Raw genomic sequence first — 19,451 nt, 5'->3', positions numbered from 1 at the left:
GTGGCACTGGTCTGCACATGCGCAATGATACTCCGCCGCTGCCGGCCCGCGCGGCTCGCCGCCGGTGTGCGCGCAATTCGATACGCTGCGCAGACGATCAGTGGTGTCACGCATCGGATCCGGCACCTCCCTCGCACTCGGCCACGGCTGCGCGCGACTCACCGCCGCCGGTGTGCGCTTTCCAGAGGAGTGCCGTCATAGCCTTGGTAGACATATGGAACGCCGACGCGCGCGCCTTCCCTGTGCAGTCGCCATCTGACACTGCGCTGGAGCCGCCTGATAGCGCCTCTGACTGGCGTTGGCCACTGTGGAATAGCCATGGAGAACGACAGTGCAAATGCTGCTCAACGGCGCAGTAGAGCGGAGAAGCTTAACTAATCAGATCCCGAAGTAGTTGCCTGGCAAAATAGATATACATGTGCCACAAAATACATATACAGTGTGGGTGTCATTGGAACAGCTCTAAGCATGATATCAAGAAAGATAAGAATAATCAGCTGAACCTTTGCTAACGCTACGTATATCCTGGCATAGCTGAGCTAAGCCACTGCCATTTTTTAATTGCGTGAACATTTGAGTTGACGCCTACGCCTTTTTGCGCCCTTAGCCCATCAGCAAGAAGTGATCTGCCGTGTTGTCCTACTGTGCGATTTTTCGTTTTTTACAGTGAACACGTTTGGCTTTTAAGTATACCTGTTGCCGCCAGTGTCCTGAGCCCTCGCCTTGTCGCTAGACGCGATGGCCTTTGTGTTAAACTGCTCGCCTCCCCTCCCTCTTTTTTTTTAATTTAGCGGCGTGGAAATGCTTTTGTGACCGCGCGTTCCAAGACGGAATCGCCGTGATCGCAGTGTGTTGTACGGCTATGGTCAGTGAAAGCAGCGCATGTGAGACATCGGCGCACAGCGCGATAGAGTGCGTCAAAGACAATGAGAGCTCATCGCCTGACGTCGACGTGCTTCGAGAAAACATCACCGATGAACGTCACGCCTGCAGCTTGGTAGAAGACTACGGCTTGAAGACGAATACGTCATGGGTTGTAGACTTCGTCAAGCCAACAGCAAAGTGTGAAAGGTAACGCAAAAATGATGTTATAACTTCAAAATAACTTACAACGTCGTCTCTGGTGATTAAACTTCATGTTTCGGGGATAATGTCTAATGATGCGCCGTCTGAATGGTTGCCGACAACGTGCAGATGATCGGTACGAGAGGGCTAGACTCCACTCATTCAGTGACATATCTCAATTATATAGAAATAACGAAACGTGTATTCCCACCTCCTAGCCGCAAAGTGGATTCCCTTCAGGTGATTCACCGGAGATGCCTTCAAACCAAAACTTAATGCGCTTACAAGTGTCCTTGCATAGGAGGACAGAATAGAGTGCATTTTTCTTTTTTCTCAGAAACACTACAAAAAAGAACGAAAACTCAAACAAACGTGGTACAACATGGCCGTGTTTTCGCAATTACATCCCCGAGGCAAAACGTATCTTCTATAATAATAGAGGAGCCACATGAAAGAATATACCCTGGGACTGTGAAATAGTTGAGAAATAATTGTATGTCCCCCCCCCCCCCCCCAAGATGAACTACAGGCACAGCAGAAACTGCAGCGACTAGCATAGATCCCCAATACCAACTTTTAACATTGTGCCGATTCTAGGAAGCATTTGTAAGAGTGTCTCTCGACTCCCCCCGGTTTGGCTAATACAAAAGTAATTCATTAGCAAAATATTTTGTAAAATTGTCTCACTCACCAATTACTGTGCCAGAAAACTAATTGATTAAATCCCCTTTTCTTGGAATTGTAAGAGCATCAAATGTTTACCATAAAGTTCCAGCTGGCACAATTAAGAGCTGATGGTCACGATAAATTAAAATGCTTTACAACTGTGATCTCTTGTTCAAATTTCAAGTGTTGTGGCAAGCCTCTAAGTCGTCTCCACGATAGCTAGTAGCTTTGCAGCAGGATTGGCATTTTCCGTGATTTATTTATCCTAATGATGACATTGCAGTCACTGAACAAGTGTAAATGAAAACACACGAGAGACACTTTGAGATCTGTAAGAGCCCCTTGATTACTACTAGGAACCTGTACTAGTCTCAAAACATCTCTCATTTGTTTTCGCCTAAACTTGTTGAGTGATTGGAACTTTATTATCATGTTTCCTGACCACCTGAACTGTCATCAAAATCTAACCTACAAGCTGAAAATGTCTGAAATGTGCGTCGGTCATGCATAAAGTGAATGGAATTAGAGCGTTTTTGGCAGGTTTGTTGAGCTAATCCTTTCATATGCCACCCGTGAAAAACTGGCTGTAAATGCGTCAAAATGTCTCAACATAATTTCAAGGCTTTGTATATTCTATTGCAACAACAATAATTTTATAATAGATTGATTTAGGCATTTCATAGCAGGTAATTTAAATTGATCTTTAATGAAACATCTACTTATTCTAAAGACATTCATATTTGATTCTTGCATATATGGAATGAAATCTCAGACTAGAAATATACTGGACATTGGTTTCTCATTTAGTGATATTGAGAGAAGGAAAAAGATATTTAGAAGTGGCTCCAGCGAAGCGCCGCATTGAACGAATCGTCGACTATGGTGGTGCTTCCGCAAAAGTGATAATATGCAATAGTAGGGTGAAAACTGAAGTTAAATACAAGTTTATTAGGGAGGAGGTTTATTATTTCATCTAAACCTCATTGTATCTTGCACTTTTTTAGCCCCCAGTGAACACAACTAGCAAAAACAAGTGATGTACACAATTGTAAACAAAGCGTCTAAAAGGGTTAAACACATTGCAAGGAGATTTGTGCAGGTACCTAGTAAGCGTTCAAGTAACTGGTGTATTCTTCCTTTGATCAAATGGCATTTTCAGGCGAAACAGACCCCTTTTGTTGCTGCTAATGTCACTGAAATTTTAAATTCATAGTGTTTTGCAGGATGGTGTTCCACAAGGTATGGCGCTGCAAAGAAGCAAAGCGTGAAAAGTCATCTGGTGAGGCTGCAGCTCACTGCCCAGCAAAGATTGACCTAAAAATCAAGAAGGTCAACAGAAATACAAAGCGTAATGATGCCTTCCTACGTGGAGAAAAGCCCCTGTCAGCTGTGATAAAGCTCTTTCATCACAAAAACCACAGCAACAGCACTGTAGCAGCACATGCCCTTTCTCGTCTTACTCCAACGATGCAGACCAGAGAGACCTTTTTGGCATATTTTGACAACGACATATTACCAGCTGAAGCCATCAGGCTTCACGAGAGCAAACTGTTTGTGCAAGAAGATGGGTATGCCCTTGTCGACAACTCTGCAGTGAACCCATTGCCTCCTGCCATATACTACTGGCACAGGCTTTGGAGAGAAAACTTTGGAAAGGATGTAGACCCCCTCTCAAAGATAGCCGAGAAGATGCCACTCTATGCTAAACATGGTGAGTTGACTATTACAGCAATGCACTTGCCCCATAGGTTCCATACCAACGTTAATAAATATATTTCAGTTTAGAAACTCGCCGCCGCGGCCATTGAACGCAGCCGGACCGCTGCGGTTCCTGACACTGCGGCGCTGCAGTCGAGAATTGCGCTATTGTTGCGAGCGTCGTCTGCTAGCTCCAACGTTGCGCTTGCGCAGCGGGCTTAGCAAGCCGTCTGATTTAATTACGCCCGTTGCAGCTTTCAAATCTTAAGCGCTCCACTCTGGTGTGTGATGTTCTTAATGCGTGTCGCAACGCACCGCTGTATTATTTTCTACGCATTCAGAACATTAGAGGCCACAAGCTTATGCTTTAACTGCGCCCTTCATACCCGGCCCTCGTTTGGGTTGACTGAAAGCGTGCGCGTGCCCTTGATAGGAAGGGAAATGTTTTCGTTGCCAATCAGATGTCCTACTCCGAATCAATTCGTGTTTTGTTTGATTGGAAGGTTTAACGCGCCAACGCAACGCCGGCGTTTCGACGCGCCGTAGTGGAGGGCGCCGGATTAATTTTGACCACCTGGGGATCTTTAACGTGTGCCGATATCCTGCACACACGGGCGTTTTTGCTTTTCACCTCCATCAGAAAAGCGGCCGGGAATCGAATCCGCGTCCACGTGCTCAGCAGCGCAACGCCTAGCCACTGCGGCGGCATTCGTGTTTCCTCGTCCTCACTAGTATTTTCATGCTTTGCATATATTTCTCGCTGGTATTTTTACTGCCAGTTTCCCACATTAGACAAAAGTATCACGCATGCATGCAACTAAGGTAAAAAACACGACACAATCAAGTGATAAAATTCAAAATGCAATCTTCTTTATTTACACACTTCAGGAAACAACTGTGCAATGTCAAACAAGTTTTGCCTTCTTTCTCTCTCTTTGTGCTTTGACTGCGGAGTCGTTCTCTTGGCACTTTTTGCGAGCAAAGAAATGCATTCGAGTAACTAAATAAAAATGGATCACTTTACCAGTGAATTCGCTGCAGTGTTGTGAACAGCCAACTGTGTTGGTGCCATTTTCAATAAGGCTATCAAGAACCCTCCAAAAAAGATCACCAAATGTAGCTTGTTCACTTGCTTGACTCACTGTTTTCTCAATGGTACTTATGCATGCAAATAATTTTCTGGATGGGTATACAAGGCAACCAGAAACGTGAGCACGTTCAATGATTAGCAGTGCTTCTGCAGGAAGGGCATCCTGGGAACCAACGAGATCTTTCTTGCAATCAGCACAATCTGCAGCTCTGTTAACTTTAAATGTGACATAGCCAGCTAAATAATACTGTGCAGTCTCTTCTGGCGACAACACATTGTACGTGTGACCATCGGGGAGGTTGCACAAGTCATTGAATGGTATGCATTTCAGTCGCTTCCACACCTCTTCCTTTACTGCGTTTTTTTTCTGAAGTGCCTCACGGCGCTTTTCACCAAGGCTGTCGAATGCACTAAGCAAAACTTGGTCATTGCCTCCCTCACAGTTTCCTTTCACTGCCAATTTAACTGGAGTGTAAAGCGAAAGTAGGCGAAATAACTGGCCGAAGTTTGTTACGGTAGGATGATCTTTGTCTCCCCCAAATGATCTGACAAGTCCAAAGAACCTCTGCAGAAAAAATCGTGTTAATAGTGCCCCGTATCAATATACAAAAGCTATATTACCTCATGGGGATCTTGACTCAATCTTGCTGTAAGCACGTAACTGACACCCCGGCTGTGTAGGAACTCAATTAAAGAGAGCACTGACATGAGGGTGACACGAAAAGATTCCATTGTCTGGGTGGATGCAAACTGCTTCAAATTTCGGATTGATTCTGTGTCATTCATCATTTTTGAAAAGTCTTCAAGGACCTGCAAGCATATGAAAATTGCAAAGCAGTTCATGAGAACATTGGTCCCAGTGCACTTCAAAAGCATAAAAAGAAAATTAGAAGCAACACTGTTGTGGCAATATAGCTTCAGTGCTGATTTGAAAAGTAGCAAGTGCAGAGATCCAGAAAGCTTACCTTAATCTTGGGGGAGCCTCGTCTGTTTCCAGCTGCTGGGACCTTGGCATTGAGGATGTCGAAAACATCATTCAGAAGTTTCGTAAATGCTTCAGTTCCGGCACTGTCACTGAAGCCTGGAACTTTCAGCTGCCTGTACACCTTCAAGTCAAAAGCAACACTTCGGCTGAAAAGCTGTGAAGGAAGGAAACAACCATAATGTGCAAATGACGCACTCAACAGAAACTTACTTAACAAGAAATGGGACCTTGTATGCGGGACAGATAGAAAATTTTATTAAAGTACCGTACCTGAGTGGCTAAACGGACATTCATTTTCTGGAGTGCCTGGGGTTTAACGTGGTACTCGGTGAGTTTTGGAACAACTCGAATGTTCGCTTTCTTTTCAGCCTCATACAGCCGCACGTAATGGTCATAGCTTACTTGGTTGTTTGCTATCTGAAATAAATTCAAGGGAGGCAACTTAGAAAACAGAGTACGGCAGCACAGTGTATCGTTGAGAAAGATAGTGTTGAGATTTTTTTATCCTAGCTCATCTGGGCATACTTGTGCTTCATCAGGTGATTTCTAATGCACTTTATTATGTGGGGAACATCACAAATGAAGTGCAGGGATACATATGGAAGACAAGGATGTTCAATCTTGCACTTAGGGTCTTCAGGCTTGCCGTTGACACCCAGGTGTGTCCACATGAATTTGTTGCTCCCGGCACCATCACTGATGACTGCCAGCACTTTGCACCATACTGATGGAGCTGCAAAACTGTACTTATTACAATCTTAGCTAAAATCCAGCCAGGTGCCGCTCCTTTAGTTGCATATGCTGCAACTGGTTGAATCCATGGTTCGAACATTGGGTTAAACATCACAACCAAAGCGTGATCTGCCAGCTCATCTGAGTTTGTGCTGGATACGTCCCCATATTGACAAAACCATCAAAGCTGTAAGATATTCTGTTAAACTCTGTGGTCTCTCTCAGTTTAATCTCATCGATGATGATTAAGCCATATGTATGGTCCTCTGGCTTTCCATTCATATGAAGCTTGATGGACTCCAAGGCAAATTTATTCATGCCATATTCGCATGGCAGACCCCTGAGCAACTGTGTGAGGCGATTAATGCTAGGAAGGGGAAGAACCTTCATATCAGAGAGCGCCCTGTAGCACTTGGGGCTCCTTAGTATCAGCAGCAAGCACACAATGAGCCACTCTGTCGTGTACCTGTGGCCACGTGGCGACTTAGCTGCTTGCTGCATTATGCCAGCACGTAGGGCCATTTTCTGAGGCTCAGGCAAGTCTCTCACAATGTCATCAACAGTATCTACAAAAGCATTCTTCAGCGTAATGCTCAGTCTTTGGACTTCAGCCTTTTTGCGCTCTCTGGTAGCAGTAGCACGTATGAGACGCTTTCTGAGTATGCTGGCTGCAACAGCCACCTTTTTCCTCGGCTGCTTTGACAGAGCCTTTTTCTTCACTATTTTTGCCACGCCAACACACATGGCACACATTCATTTGTCAGCATTTGTCAAAACTGTACAGTCTTTGTGGTCCACAGCTTCACTTCCTTCTGCAGATTTTCCGGAACCGCTGACCTCACTGCGGGTGCACCCAAGGCAGAATTTCATACTGTGCACAATTTGCACTATCTCTTCAATTGTCTTTCTGGGAGCGTACCCGCACGTCAACAAGAGACTCTTGCAGCAGTTTTCCGTTCGCTTAAATAACGTACGTAAGATCTTCTCGTATCACAATGCTCTTCATGATAGAGAAAACACCTGCGCTCATCCCTGTCTCGTAAAAAACTGCTTGCCGGCTGTTTTCTGGCTGATCTTGCACAATTGACAACTGCCGATTCCGAGGTAGCCGCAGTGAGGCCCTGTTCTCGATAATGTACGCGAGATCAGTGCTCTCGCAATCACTCGGAAGCTCATTTGTCTCTGCACGCCGACAAGCACTTGCTCTCTTTTTCGGTGACCGCCGCCTCTTCTGTGCAGAAGACAGATAGCTGGGTAAGTTCGGGAATTGCGTCGGAACGACACCACTTTTCAGAGCCCATGCACCCCGCTTAACCTCCACCACTTCGCCATTGATGATATGCTTATATGTTTTCGTGATATCTGCCGGCTGAAAGTGAACGTCGCACACCTTGCATGTTTTGCTGAGCAACTTATCAGCGCGGGGAATAGCCCCTCGCCACCTGTCAAGAAGCTGGGGGTCCGACGGTGGGGCAAAAAAGTGCCGCTTGTCGGGGTTACTCCTATATCCGCTTGTGCAGCCAGGCACAAAACACGTCGGCATGTTGGCTGAATGTTATGGCATTTCACATGTGAAGCCTGGGACACGGCGAGGAATCGGACAGCCCTTCCTGGGGGAGAGCGGCTGGCCTTGAACGCCGGCGACTTTGTTGACTGTTCGTAACAGCGAGCAAATTTATCATTGGCAGTCGCTCACTCACAGTACAAACACAGTTCACAACCTCAAAACGAGAAGAAAACAACGAGCAAATCTATCGGCAGTCACTCACTAACAGCACATACACAGTTCACAACCTCAAAACGAGAAGAAAACAACGAGCAAATCTATCGGCAGTCACTCACTAACAGCACATACACAGTTCGCAACCACAAAACGAGAAGAAAACAACGAGCAACCCCACAGCACGACCCAGGAAACCATGGCCACTGGCACACCGAAACGCTCGCCTGCACTGGCCGGCCCGTCGGCACCGCGCAAAAGTCGACCGCAGCGCCCTCACACCCCCTAAGAGTAAGACGCGCCCGGATTCGGCGGCGGAGTTTTGAAACTGAAGTATATATCTATAAACGTTGTTCCATACTTGCTGCAGCTGTCTAGTGGTTATGGTGCTTGACTGCCAACCCAAAGGTCGCAGAATTGAATTGAATCCTGGCTGGCGCGTTGCATTTCAATGAAGCCAAGATGCTAGAGACCTGTCTGCTTAGATTTAGGTGTGCACTTAAGAACGCCAGGTGAGCGAAATTATGGTTGTCTCCATATATAGTGTCATGATCATATCATGGTTTCAAAACACAAAGCATTATAAATTATTATTATTGTTGTTATTAATAATAATAATATTATTATTATTATTATTATTATTATTATTATTATTATTATTATTATTATTATTATTATTATTATTATTATTATTATTATTATTATTATTATTATTATTATTATTATTATTATTATTGAAACGGGGTTAATTGGCACAAGTAGCACTTGCACAGTATGTCTATTGATGCGGAAAGCAGGCGGCAGCAACGGACTTGGGAATCACAGCAATCGGGGCAAACGCTCGCGCTTGGCTCCTCTTGCTAAAGGCGTGACCCACTGCGGCACATATTCTTCTTCCTCTCTACAACACCCCGGCGACGAAGACGAGCCATCCTGGCAAGTCAAGGTGACGAGATTAGGAGTGGGTCGTGATATGGCTTGAGACGACTCACGTGGACAGTCTCACGACCAAGGCATCGCCTGTCTGTAGATAGCGTGATCGGCTCGGTTACGTATGACAAAAAATCACATCCTAGTATCACGTCGTGGGCACAAGTGGTCAACATGAGAAACTCGATGTGGTACAGGACGTCCTGAATGATTACTCTCACTGTACATGCTCTGACTGGTCGAATAGGTTGCGTGCTCGCGGTATTCAGCAATACGTCGGAAGGTGGCGTCGTTACTTTTCGTATCGAACGGCAGAGTTGTTGACTCATCACAGATACGGCGGCACCCGTGTCAACAAGCGCAAGAGTTCGTAGACCTTCAACAAACAGTTCCAGAACGTTTGTGGGGGACGGGCGAGGACTTCTACAATGCGACGATTTCGCAGCTCGTGCCTCCGGAGCTGCGGGCTGCGGCAGTCAGTTTTCCGTCTCTGCGGGGTTCGGTCGGCGACGCAGCGGGGACGGAGAACGGTAGCGGCGTGGTGAGGATGAGCGACGGGGACGGAATGGTCGGTAGTAGGCAGCAGGGTGGTGGTCTATTTCGGATGGGGGCGGGTCGTGTTGCACTGATTGTCGGTCGTATTGACCGGGCATTTCTCGTTGCGCGTTGTACGGGGCCGGGAAAGAGTCGTCAGAGTACCTCGGAGCTGCAGCCGGGCCCGTTGCGAAGCGCCGGCGACAGAAGCGCGCCACGTGACCTGGATATCCGCATGCATAACAGATTGGACGATTGTCAACTGTGCGCCAAGGGTTTCCGTGATAGCGCTGTTGTGTTGCTGGAACTGGCGTCGTTGGTACTCGTAGAGGCTGGGGAGTTGGCCGAAGTGGAGGCCGTGGTGGAGTAGCAGCAACAGCAGCGTAAGTCAATGGCGCGGTGACAGGTGTTGTCTGAGAGACGGGCGGCAGTGCCTCAGAGACCTCCGCCTGTATTACCTGTCTGATGGCGGGCGCGAGACGCTCAGAAGAAGGTTCCGTTGCCGGTTGATACGACAGACACGAAAGTTGTCGGGCCACCTCCTCGCGCACATATCGTTTGATTTCCGACATGATTGTGTTGTTGTCCCCACCTAGGGTCAGAGTTTCGTCGGTAGTCGCTGGCCGCCGTGTCATGACCCGTTGCTTGCGCAATTCCTCGAAGCTCTGGCAAAGAGTGGCGAGTTCAGACACAGTACGGGGGCCCTTGGCCAGCAGCATCTGTAAGGCGTTGTCGTCTATCCTCTTCAAGATGTGTTTGATCTTGTCTGCCTCGATCCTTGAAGGGTCAAGGCGCTTGCACTAGTCGAGCACATCCTCGATGTAGCTTGTGAAGCCTTCCCCCTGAAGCTGTGCTCGTCCCCGTAGGCGCTGTTTGGCACTGAGCTTGCGTACCTCGGGGCGGCCGAACACATCGGTAATGCGTAGCTTAAAGGCACCCCAAGTGGCGAATTCCGAGTGGTGGTTGTTAAACCAGAGACTCGCCACCTCTTTCAGGTAGAAGGGTACATATTGAAGCTTCGAAGGGTCGTCCCTCTTGTTGCTTGCGCCTACCTTTTCAAATGTCGACAGCCAATCTTCTACGTCTTGCTCATCGGTACCGTCGAAAAAAGGTGGATCGCGCACGCGTAGCGAAGTGGGCACGATGACCATCGGAGGCTGGGTCGTACCTTGCTGGGTGGTTTCTTCAGCCATTTCTGGGATGGCAGGTAGTTTCCTGTTGCGGAGTTCCATGTTGAAGTACCCCGCACCTCCACCACTCTGAAACGGGGTTTATTAGCACAAGTAGCACTTGCACAGTAGGTCTATTGATGCGGAAAGCGGGCGGCAGCAACAGACTCAGGAATCACAGCAATCGGGGCAAACGCTCGCGCTTGGCTCCTCTTGCTAAAGGAGTGACCCACTGCGGCACATATTCTTCTTCCTCTCTACATTAATAATAATAATATTATTATTATTATTATTATTATTATTATTATTATTATTATTATTATTATTATTATTATTATTATTATTATTATTATTATTATTATTATTATTATTATTATTATTATTATTATTATTATTATTATTATTATTATTATTATTATTATAGAATTGCATGACTAAAGGCTACTAAAAACCTAAGCCCTAATTTGCATGAATTTTTTGGAAGACTTCCAGTTACAACTGATCTTGAAACCCATTTTCTAGAATTTTGTGTCAGTGCAGCACTTGATTCACAGATTTTGGACACTTCTAAAGCACCAAGAGAGCTGCAGAGGTACCAGACATAGCATTTTCAGTCAAAAAAGATAATACATCCAATCTTATAACAGTTCAGTAAAATTTACAATATTAACACGAGACATTCATGTAATATTGTGGCCAATGTTTCAAAGGGAATCCACACAGGTTCCTAGAGAATGAAAAGTCATACATGACGCAGTTGCATATAGTAGAAGAAGCACCATTATTGCCACTACTCACAAGCTCTAGATGACGCCCAATGCTAGCAAAAATGTTCAGCATCGAGTAATGGCGAAATGAGCTACTTTCTTTCGCAAATGGTAATAATGTTATCACCAGGGCGCTGTAACCATGAGTAGCTGTTGCCAGATGACATGCCATAATTTCGCTTGCAACAAAATTAAGAAGCACGCAAAATCAGAGCATGAAGACCTCTTTGTGAAAAAAAAATATTCAGTCCCAAAGCGAAGACGGTTTGAATACTACAACATGCTTCTATACTAATTGCACACTAGGTGTCACTTAGAAATATGCTTGCCTGTTTATTAAAGTTTCAAGTGACGAATTGCTGAACAAAGTGGAACAAGTTCTGACTGTTTATTTTGCTCTAAAATATTCACTTCCAGCTTAAATAACTAAATTGTAAAGTGTTAAGAACACTAGATAATAAATTTGTGGCAAAACAGGAAATGAGTACGACATCCCAAAGCTTCATTTTCACAAAACAATTGAGTACCACACAAGCTTTTCTATCCATCTCTTGGTCTAACTGCATCTCAAGTTACAAAGTTGCAGGCGGTGCTCCTCTGACTATTACTCATGAATGTTCTACAGTTAGGATTTGGAACTATATGTGGGCTATTAGTGGCTTGTCGCCAAACATTTGGGTCAACAACAGCTCAATGGTTACAGCACGCTACAGCGGCACCCTGCAGTGCTTAATTCCAGCAAACACATGGTGTGGATGAGATTCTAGCTCGCATCGTATACAACTTTTTTAAATTATACCATAAAAGCTGTCGTCAAATAAGTGGATGTGGCGCCCTTGCAGCCCAATGTAACACACAATTTTTCATGAAAAAAATACAAAGGTGATACAAATCAATATTATCATAACTAATTATTTATTCAGGAAATTCAAGTCTTTAAAAATATCTCTTCCTATATTCTCCCTCACTCAACCCTTTTTCAGATGCTTGCTTGAATACCAATGTAAAAAGAATTCTTTCCATTGACTGTGCTTCAGTCATGTACCAGTTGCTGTACCTCTTCATGCGATCATTACTTCATTCTCCCCCATTTTTCTTTGGAAGCATTGAGGCAACATGCACAGATCTAACACGCATAGAGCGAATGGCCTGTTTTTCACCTGTAAGTCATTAGTATCTGTAATTGTTGTGCAGGCAACGTTAGAGTGAGGACCATCATTTTGCAAAATACTCTGCAGACAGCATTCTCAACTACCTAGTTTTGATAAGAGGTATTCAATGAGCTGTTCCTGCCAGGCAGCGCCAGTGCAGGCGCTACCATAGCCATGGTCTGTCAGCGTTCTGGGTTATGACAGCATGTTATTTGGTGGCGGTGCACATCACTAACCCATTTTATTATGGAAATATCAGCAAAACACACACTGCCGAGAACTTTGGTTGTGGAATGACGATGTTTATGCGCGAAAGCACAAATATGGCGACTTCCGTGCTAGAACTCCTTGCATATGACGTCATATGATTAGCTCCTTTATGCAAGAATAAGAGAGTGTTTTAGTAGATAAAAGGTACTATAGTTGAAACCCTTTATAAGAGACACTGATATAAGAGATAAATGGCCATAAGAGACACCAGTGTGCCTAAAGCAATTGATAGAAAAAATGCATACGTGGTAATCTGCTTATAAGAAAGAAGAATTGCTGCCCGGAGAATGCCACTTATAAAGGGGTTTAGCTGTACTAGGCATGGTATCTGGAGACAAAGTCAGTATTATGTAACAATAATTGTATCTCAGCAAAAGACGGAATCTGATACTTTTGCAGATGGTTGCTCACAATTCTGTAACCACATTCGTATCTCAGCAAAAGAGGGAATCTGATACTTTTGCAGACGGTTACTCACAAAACTGATCCATTCAGTCATTTCACCACTGCATCTCCTTTTCCATGTTTTTTTTTACACTTGGTGGTTGGCCATGCTTACACCCCACAGCATTAAAAACAATTGTTTTAGAAGTCATCGCTAGCGATTCACAGCGTGCGATTCCCTGATACAGCTCTTGTATAAGCCACTGTGGTAACTATTTCGATGACACTACGAAGCTGCGGCACACCATAAACAGTGAGATTGCATCATCCACAGGTTACATCCACAGATACTTAGTGACTTGCCTGCTGTGACTGCACCTTGCTGTTAAAATTGGATGCTTTCGAACCAAGAGAGGATGTGGCAGGCTGGTATTTTACTATAGAGCAGCAGTGCTAGACTAAAATTTTTTTTTGTAAAATGACCATATAGAGGCGTCTGTTCAGCAGTGAAGTGCGTTTACAGGAGTGAAATAGCAACGTGGAAGAGTAGAATAACAATCATGGGTCACGCTATGTGAACTGCACAGGTTTTCCCAACTATCACGATGAGCTCATCGGTAATTCTTCAGTATCATTTGGCATAGCACACACAAATACACATAAAGCTTCAGAGATATGTAGTGGGTACCTCCCTTCTTTGTAAAATATTAAATAACTGCACAGTGGGTGCTTATCTATTTGAAAAAAAATTATAATGATTTATGGCGTAGTAAGTCCCCTGTAAGTTCACTGGTAGTTACACCAAGAGAGGTTACAACAGGTTCTAGAAAGGCTGCTCTTCCAGCTTTTACTGTGACTGAGCTACATGTGTTCTGCATGCCTGGTTCTTTTTTATATATTTTTAAAACATTGATAGTAAGGATGCTGCAAGCTTAAAAAACGGTAACAAAAATTCCTCAGCTTCTGACAAAAGTTATATCACACAAATTTATGCCTCACAATTCGCAGCTCATTACATATTTTCAAAGATTTTTGAAGATATATTTTACGTCCGATTAGTTACATTTTTTAAAGCACGCAAGGTAATTACAACGAGTCAGTATGACTTCCAAAAGAATAAATCCACTGAACAAGCACTCTTGTATATCAAAGATAAAATAATAACTAATGTTGCAGACAAAAACTATACGCTTGGTCTATTTTTAGATCTGAAGAAGGCATTTGATTCTATCGATCACAAAATTTTGTTACAGAAGTTAGAGAAGTACGGAATTAGGGGTGTTGCAAGTCGGTTGCTGATAAGCTATTTAAATAATCGTCAACAGTTCGTACGTATGCAGGATGTTTCGTCTAGTTATCTAACGCTTGAACGAGGCGTCCCTCAGGGCTCTAAGCTAGGCCCGTTATTATTCATGATTTTCGTAAGTGATATAGTTAATATACCTAATTCCCCAGAATAATAATGTACGCCGACGACACCAATGTATTTTTTAAATCACGGGACCTGAATGAATTATACTACAGGGTGAATCACTACCTTCTATTACTAGCTTGTTGGATGAATCGAAATAAATTGCAATTAAACACTGAAAAAACAAAATACATTATATTGAGGTTGCGCAATACACCCATCGATAAGGAAATAAACATTACTTATGCAGGAATGAAACTGCAGCAAGTGACATACCAGAAGTGTCTTGGAGTGACGTTTAATGAAGAGTTAGACTGGAACGCGCATATTAGCCAACTATGTGTAGGTTTATCAAAAAGTATTGGCATCATGTACAGAATTTCTAAACTGATTCCCCTATGGCTGAAACAACAGCTATACAATTGCCTTTTTTATTCTAAGCTGTGCTATGGAGGTCTGGTGTGGGGAACAACTACCAAAACTAACTACAAGAAACTTGTACTTCTACAAAAAAGGGTTCTCCGCATATACTGCAAACACCAAGGAAATTACGCAAACTTGAGGACAGCACCTTTATTTAAAAGATATCATATACTTCGTGCCGATCAAGTCTTTTATATAAAAATATTGCAAATCATATACAGCAAAAAACTGTGTGAGCCCAACGAAGGAGCTAGACAACACACTTATCCTATCCGCCAAATCTTACGCCGTCCACAACGAACACGAACAAATTATGGTAAACAAACTTTTACCCATCAAACAACTTGCATATTAAACAAATTAGAACATAAGCATAATTTTGATTGTACAGAAAAAGCATTTAAGGTACAAGTTAAAGAAGTGCTAATGCAGGAAAACATACTTTTTGATGGATCCTAAAAAATACTGATGTTAGAAATGGTAGAAGTCGGGCGATGGAAATCTTGTACTGCATGTATTTTATTAACTATAAAATATAATGGTATTTGTCACATGTCTCTAATGTTCTAGTCTGATTCCTTCCTGACTTATTGTTATTTAAGCATGTTATGTAGTAAGTATGCTACAAGATTTGTATAATCAGTCAGATTCAATGTAACATGATATTTTTTGGCAGCTATTCTTTGCTCTGTTGCTTCTTTTGTTCAAGAAGGACTGATGCCGCGAAAGCTGTCTTTTTATTTTTATTTTTTTGATGTACGAACTGTGTACAAGGGTGTTGGGTCCTCTGTCAGGCTATGTGCCTTTAGCCCCAACATCCTTTTGTTTCTTGTGTCTTGTACAAGAAAACAATAAAACAAATTTCGAAAATTGAAAATTTAAATTAAAATATTTCAGCTAGAGTTACCGAACATAATAGCTGGTCCTCACAGGTAAAAAATTTGTCAACTGTCACTAATGTAGGCTGTGGTTTCATGTTTACACATGATAAGTTTAGTACTTTGGATCTGTAAATTTACGTCACAGAAAGTTTGATTTATGGCCTTGTTTTGTTCAGCACTCACAAACTGAAATTCTTGTGCACATAAATATGATGACATATAGCCTTGGGTTCAGGTATTGTCGACACACAGATCCATGCTCTAATCCATGTGTTTACTTCTATGTACAGAATATGTTGCAGAGTTGTTTCTATTTAAGTTTGATCTCTTTCAAAAACATTTTTGCATTTCTTTACTCGTTGCAGGCCTTGATGTCAAACTGGACCGCTCAGAGGATGGCCAGTACTGAGTGGTCTTGGTTGCAACACCGATCATGAGACGGGCACAGCAATTAAATGCAGCAAAAATATTTTTATTGATTCAACATCATCGTGTGACACATTACGAAGCACCTTGACTGTTCTTCTGGCAGCCACGATTGCGTGTGCCGCACCCATCGTGGTATTAATTCATAATTCGCAGTCAGCCCAAGGCTATTGCACGGCCTTTACGCCTCTGAAGGACAGCTTACCAACCAGCTTTGGAGGGCTCAGTGTAAGTTGCTTAGCAGATAAAAACTCCAAAGTTTGAATTCTTGTCAGCGTTCAAAATCGTGCAGGCTTTGGTGTAAAGGAACAGCAACCATGTGCACCTTAGTAGTTTATGACTAGATGCCAGATCTTTACGCACTGCAAAAGAGTGTTTTATGTGCTAAAGATAAACAGGCAAAACAATTAGTCAATGAGCTGTGCATGCAAACATTTTCGTACTTACTTATATATTCTATCATGTAGATTGCTTACTCGAACACCGTCAATAACCTTGATGATGCTGATGAAGAACACGAAGCATTCTATTATGCTTGTAATTACTTGATTCATGAAGTGAAAGAACAACATGGTCCATTAATGCCAAAAATTATTAACCACACAAACCATCAACGAATGAAGACTGTGTTGACACTGTGCTCTATCAATGTACTCCATACCACTGCTATTTCAGACTTGAAGAGCCTGACTGTGTTACTGCTATGCCCTTGCATGGAAGCAACCTCACCGAGCTTCCCGATATGTCCACAGCTGAACATATTAGGTGCCGATGAGCAGTGCATGTGCTAGACTGTCTGCAATAGCTCCAGCTTGAGTTGCCAGGATAAAAACCATGTTCCTAGAAGGCATCTGTGTGGTTAATCCATGGCACGTTCATCTTAGCACTGGGGCTCTGTCCCGATATACACCGGGATCTATATTAACAGCGTCGCTACACAGCTGACGTGCCGTGAGTTAGTGAGTGTGCTCTCGCTGCGTGAACAGACACTAGACTGGAGCGTGTTTTATATGTTTCTGCACATGCAACGTGCCTGTCTGTTCCATTCTGCATCCACATTGAAGCCTCTATCTTTTGGTGAAATTTTTCTTGTGCGTAAAAGACACAAGCCACATCATTACCACAATCACAGACTGAATTCTCTTCACAATATTATATACGTGATGTAATTTAACAATAAAAGTCTGCTCGAAATAAGCACTTTGTGTTTTTATGTTGAATAGCTTGGCCATTTCGTCATTACCATAACACACAGAACCAGTTTCTCGCGCAACTTTCAGCATACATGTAATGCAATCAAAAACTGCATGAGAGATAACGAGCGCCATCTTCTTCTATATCTTGTGCATCTCTGACGCCCAATAGCGATAATGTCCAAAAAGTTGACAAGTGTTTCAATGTAAGCTTTCTATTTCCCTCATATTATATTTGACTGAGGGTTGCAGCTCATTACATATTTGCCTTAGGCATGGAGAATGAGTACTTGTGATACTTTTGCTGTTCCTTCGTCTAAACCAGTTGATCAATTTCGAGTAATAGTTCACTCGCATTACTAAATAAAGTGCCGAGACATCTGAAGCCTTGTCAGTCTTCGTTATAATTTCTGACGTTTCATACAACACTTTGTAATATGGCTTTCCCCATCTCGCACATCGTGTAGAACTTCGCATTTTCATGAAGCAAAAAGTTACTCGCACACTTCACCATGCTTGGTAATTAATTCATAACGCCACCGAATTCGGTACTTTTTGAAACATCACTTGCCCCCAACCCTTTTGAAGTAGCTCAAATGATACGAGCTACAGTATTCACAGCAGCGCAAGCACCATTACTGCGGATTTTTTTCTTTTTTTTGTTGTGTGTAAACAGCATGCCTTTGCATAAGTGTGTGTGTGTGTGTGTGTGTGTGTGTGTGTGTGTGTGTGTGTGTGTGTGTGTGTGTGTGTGTGTGTGTGTGTGTGTGTGTGTGTGTGTGTGTGTGTGTGTGTGTGTGTGTGTGTGTGTGTGTGTGTGTGTGTGTGTGTGTGTGTGTGTGTGTGTGTGTGTGTGTGTGTGTGTGTGTGTGTGTGTGTGTGTGTGTGTGTGTGTGTGTGTGTGTGTGTGTGTGTGTGTGTGTGTGTGTGTGTGTGTGTGTGTGTGTGTGTGTGTGTGTGTGTGTGTGTGTGTGTGTGTGTGTGTGTGTGTGTGTGTGTGTGTGTGTGTGTGTGTGTGTTTGGCTGCTCGACCAATAGGCGCCAAAACTGCGGGAACTAATACAGCGCACCCATCAGAAAACTTCCCTGGTGCTGTTGCAAGTGAAATATGGTCACCTGGTACAAGATGCAACTTACGAAAGCACCCGCACGAGTTCCTTGAGAAAACAGCTAATACTGAACTGCAAACACATCAAGGTAACATGTTTCACAGTACCAAAATCGGGTTTTTCATCTACTTCTGCAACAGACAGTAGTACCTGCACTTATTTCAAACACATTGGCGAGAATCATTCGTGGTTTTCTAAAAGAATCAGTTAGCAGCGCTATTTTTAGGTGACGCAACAGGGTCTGCTAACACGTTTTTATTGATCATTACAATTTTTGTGGGAAAGCGTTCAGATTTTTTTGGCACCCCTAACAGCTTTCATGTGGCACAAGACTGACGTCCATCGTGTAACTTGTTTTATAAGAAACGGAGTTAATTCTGCACATTAAATACGTCTGCTACATGCCCGGGGATTCTGCAGTCTGTCGCCTTTGTCGTTATTCGAGAAACAGGGAAATAGTTGGTTACTGATAGCAAAACAAGCACAAACCTGTACTCCTGGTTTCGTGACTGGTTGGGGCTCTCTCCATACTCTAAAATCAGCTTGTACAAACACTTTTTTATTTTCACGCTCGTGCTAAACATTACCTGGTTATCAGAAGGGTATTTCTGCACCATAAATCACTAAACAAGAGCAAATTTGTATGTGGAAATGCCACATGAGTCTTCTGCAAGTGTACGCAGATGCCGTATTTACATACTGCCATCATTTTCTGCACTTTGCTGTTCATGTCGATGATGATGCCAATGCTTTTATTTTCAGACCTACAAACTTTTACCTGCTAACGTTCACAATAATCTTTAAAATATAAAACGTCTTATTTTATTAGTTAATACTATTCGTAATT

The 19,451-nt window shown here is 43.3% G+C and overlaps 1 protein-coding gene across 1 annotated transcript; it reads left to right on the top strand.

Annotated features, from left to right (window-relative positions):
* Positions 1-862: 862 nt before the first annotated feature.
* LOC119185537 (uncharacterized) lies at positions 863-16,285 on the top strand. The gene is made up of 3 exons (XM_075874719.1): positions 863-1,071; positions 2,955-3,442; positions 16,242-16,285. Exons 1-3 carry the CDS (start codon positions 863-865, stop codon positions 16,283-16,285), a joined length of 741 nt encoding a protein of 246 aa, XP_075730834.1.
* The last annotated feature ends 3,166 nt before the right edge of the window (positions 16,286-19,451 follow it).

Source organism: Rhipicephalus microplus, chromosome 10, assembly GCF_043290135.1.
Source record: "Rhipicephalus microplus isolate Deutch F79 chromosome 10, USDA_Rmic, whole genome shotgun sequence".
NCBI classification, from domain to species: domain Eukaryota; kingdom Metazoa; phylum Arthropoda; class Arachnida; order Ixodida; family Ixodidae; genus Rhipicephalus; species Rhipicephalus microplus.
The sequence above is the reverse complement of the archived record's forward strand: the minus strand, read 5'-3'. Positions and strand labels throughout refer to the sequence as shown.

Coding starts and splice junctions, on each gene's coding strand:
- LOC119185537 (XM_075874719.1), top strand. CDS start 863: ATGGTCAGTGAAAGCAGCGCATGTGAGACATCGGCGCACAGCGCGATA. Junction 1,072..2,954: donor CCAACAGCAAAGTGTGAAAG/GTAACGCAAAAA, acceptor AGTGTTTTGCAG/GATGGTGTTCCACAAGGTAT. Junction 3,443..16,241: donor GCCACTCTATGCTAAACATG/GTGAGTTGACTA, acceptor TACTCGTTGCAG/GCCTTGATGTCAAACTGGAC.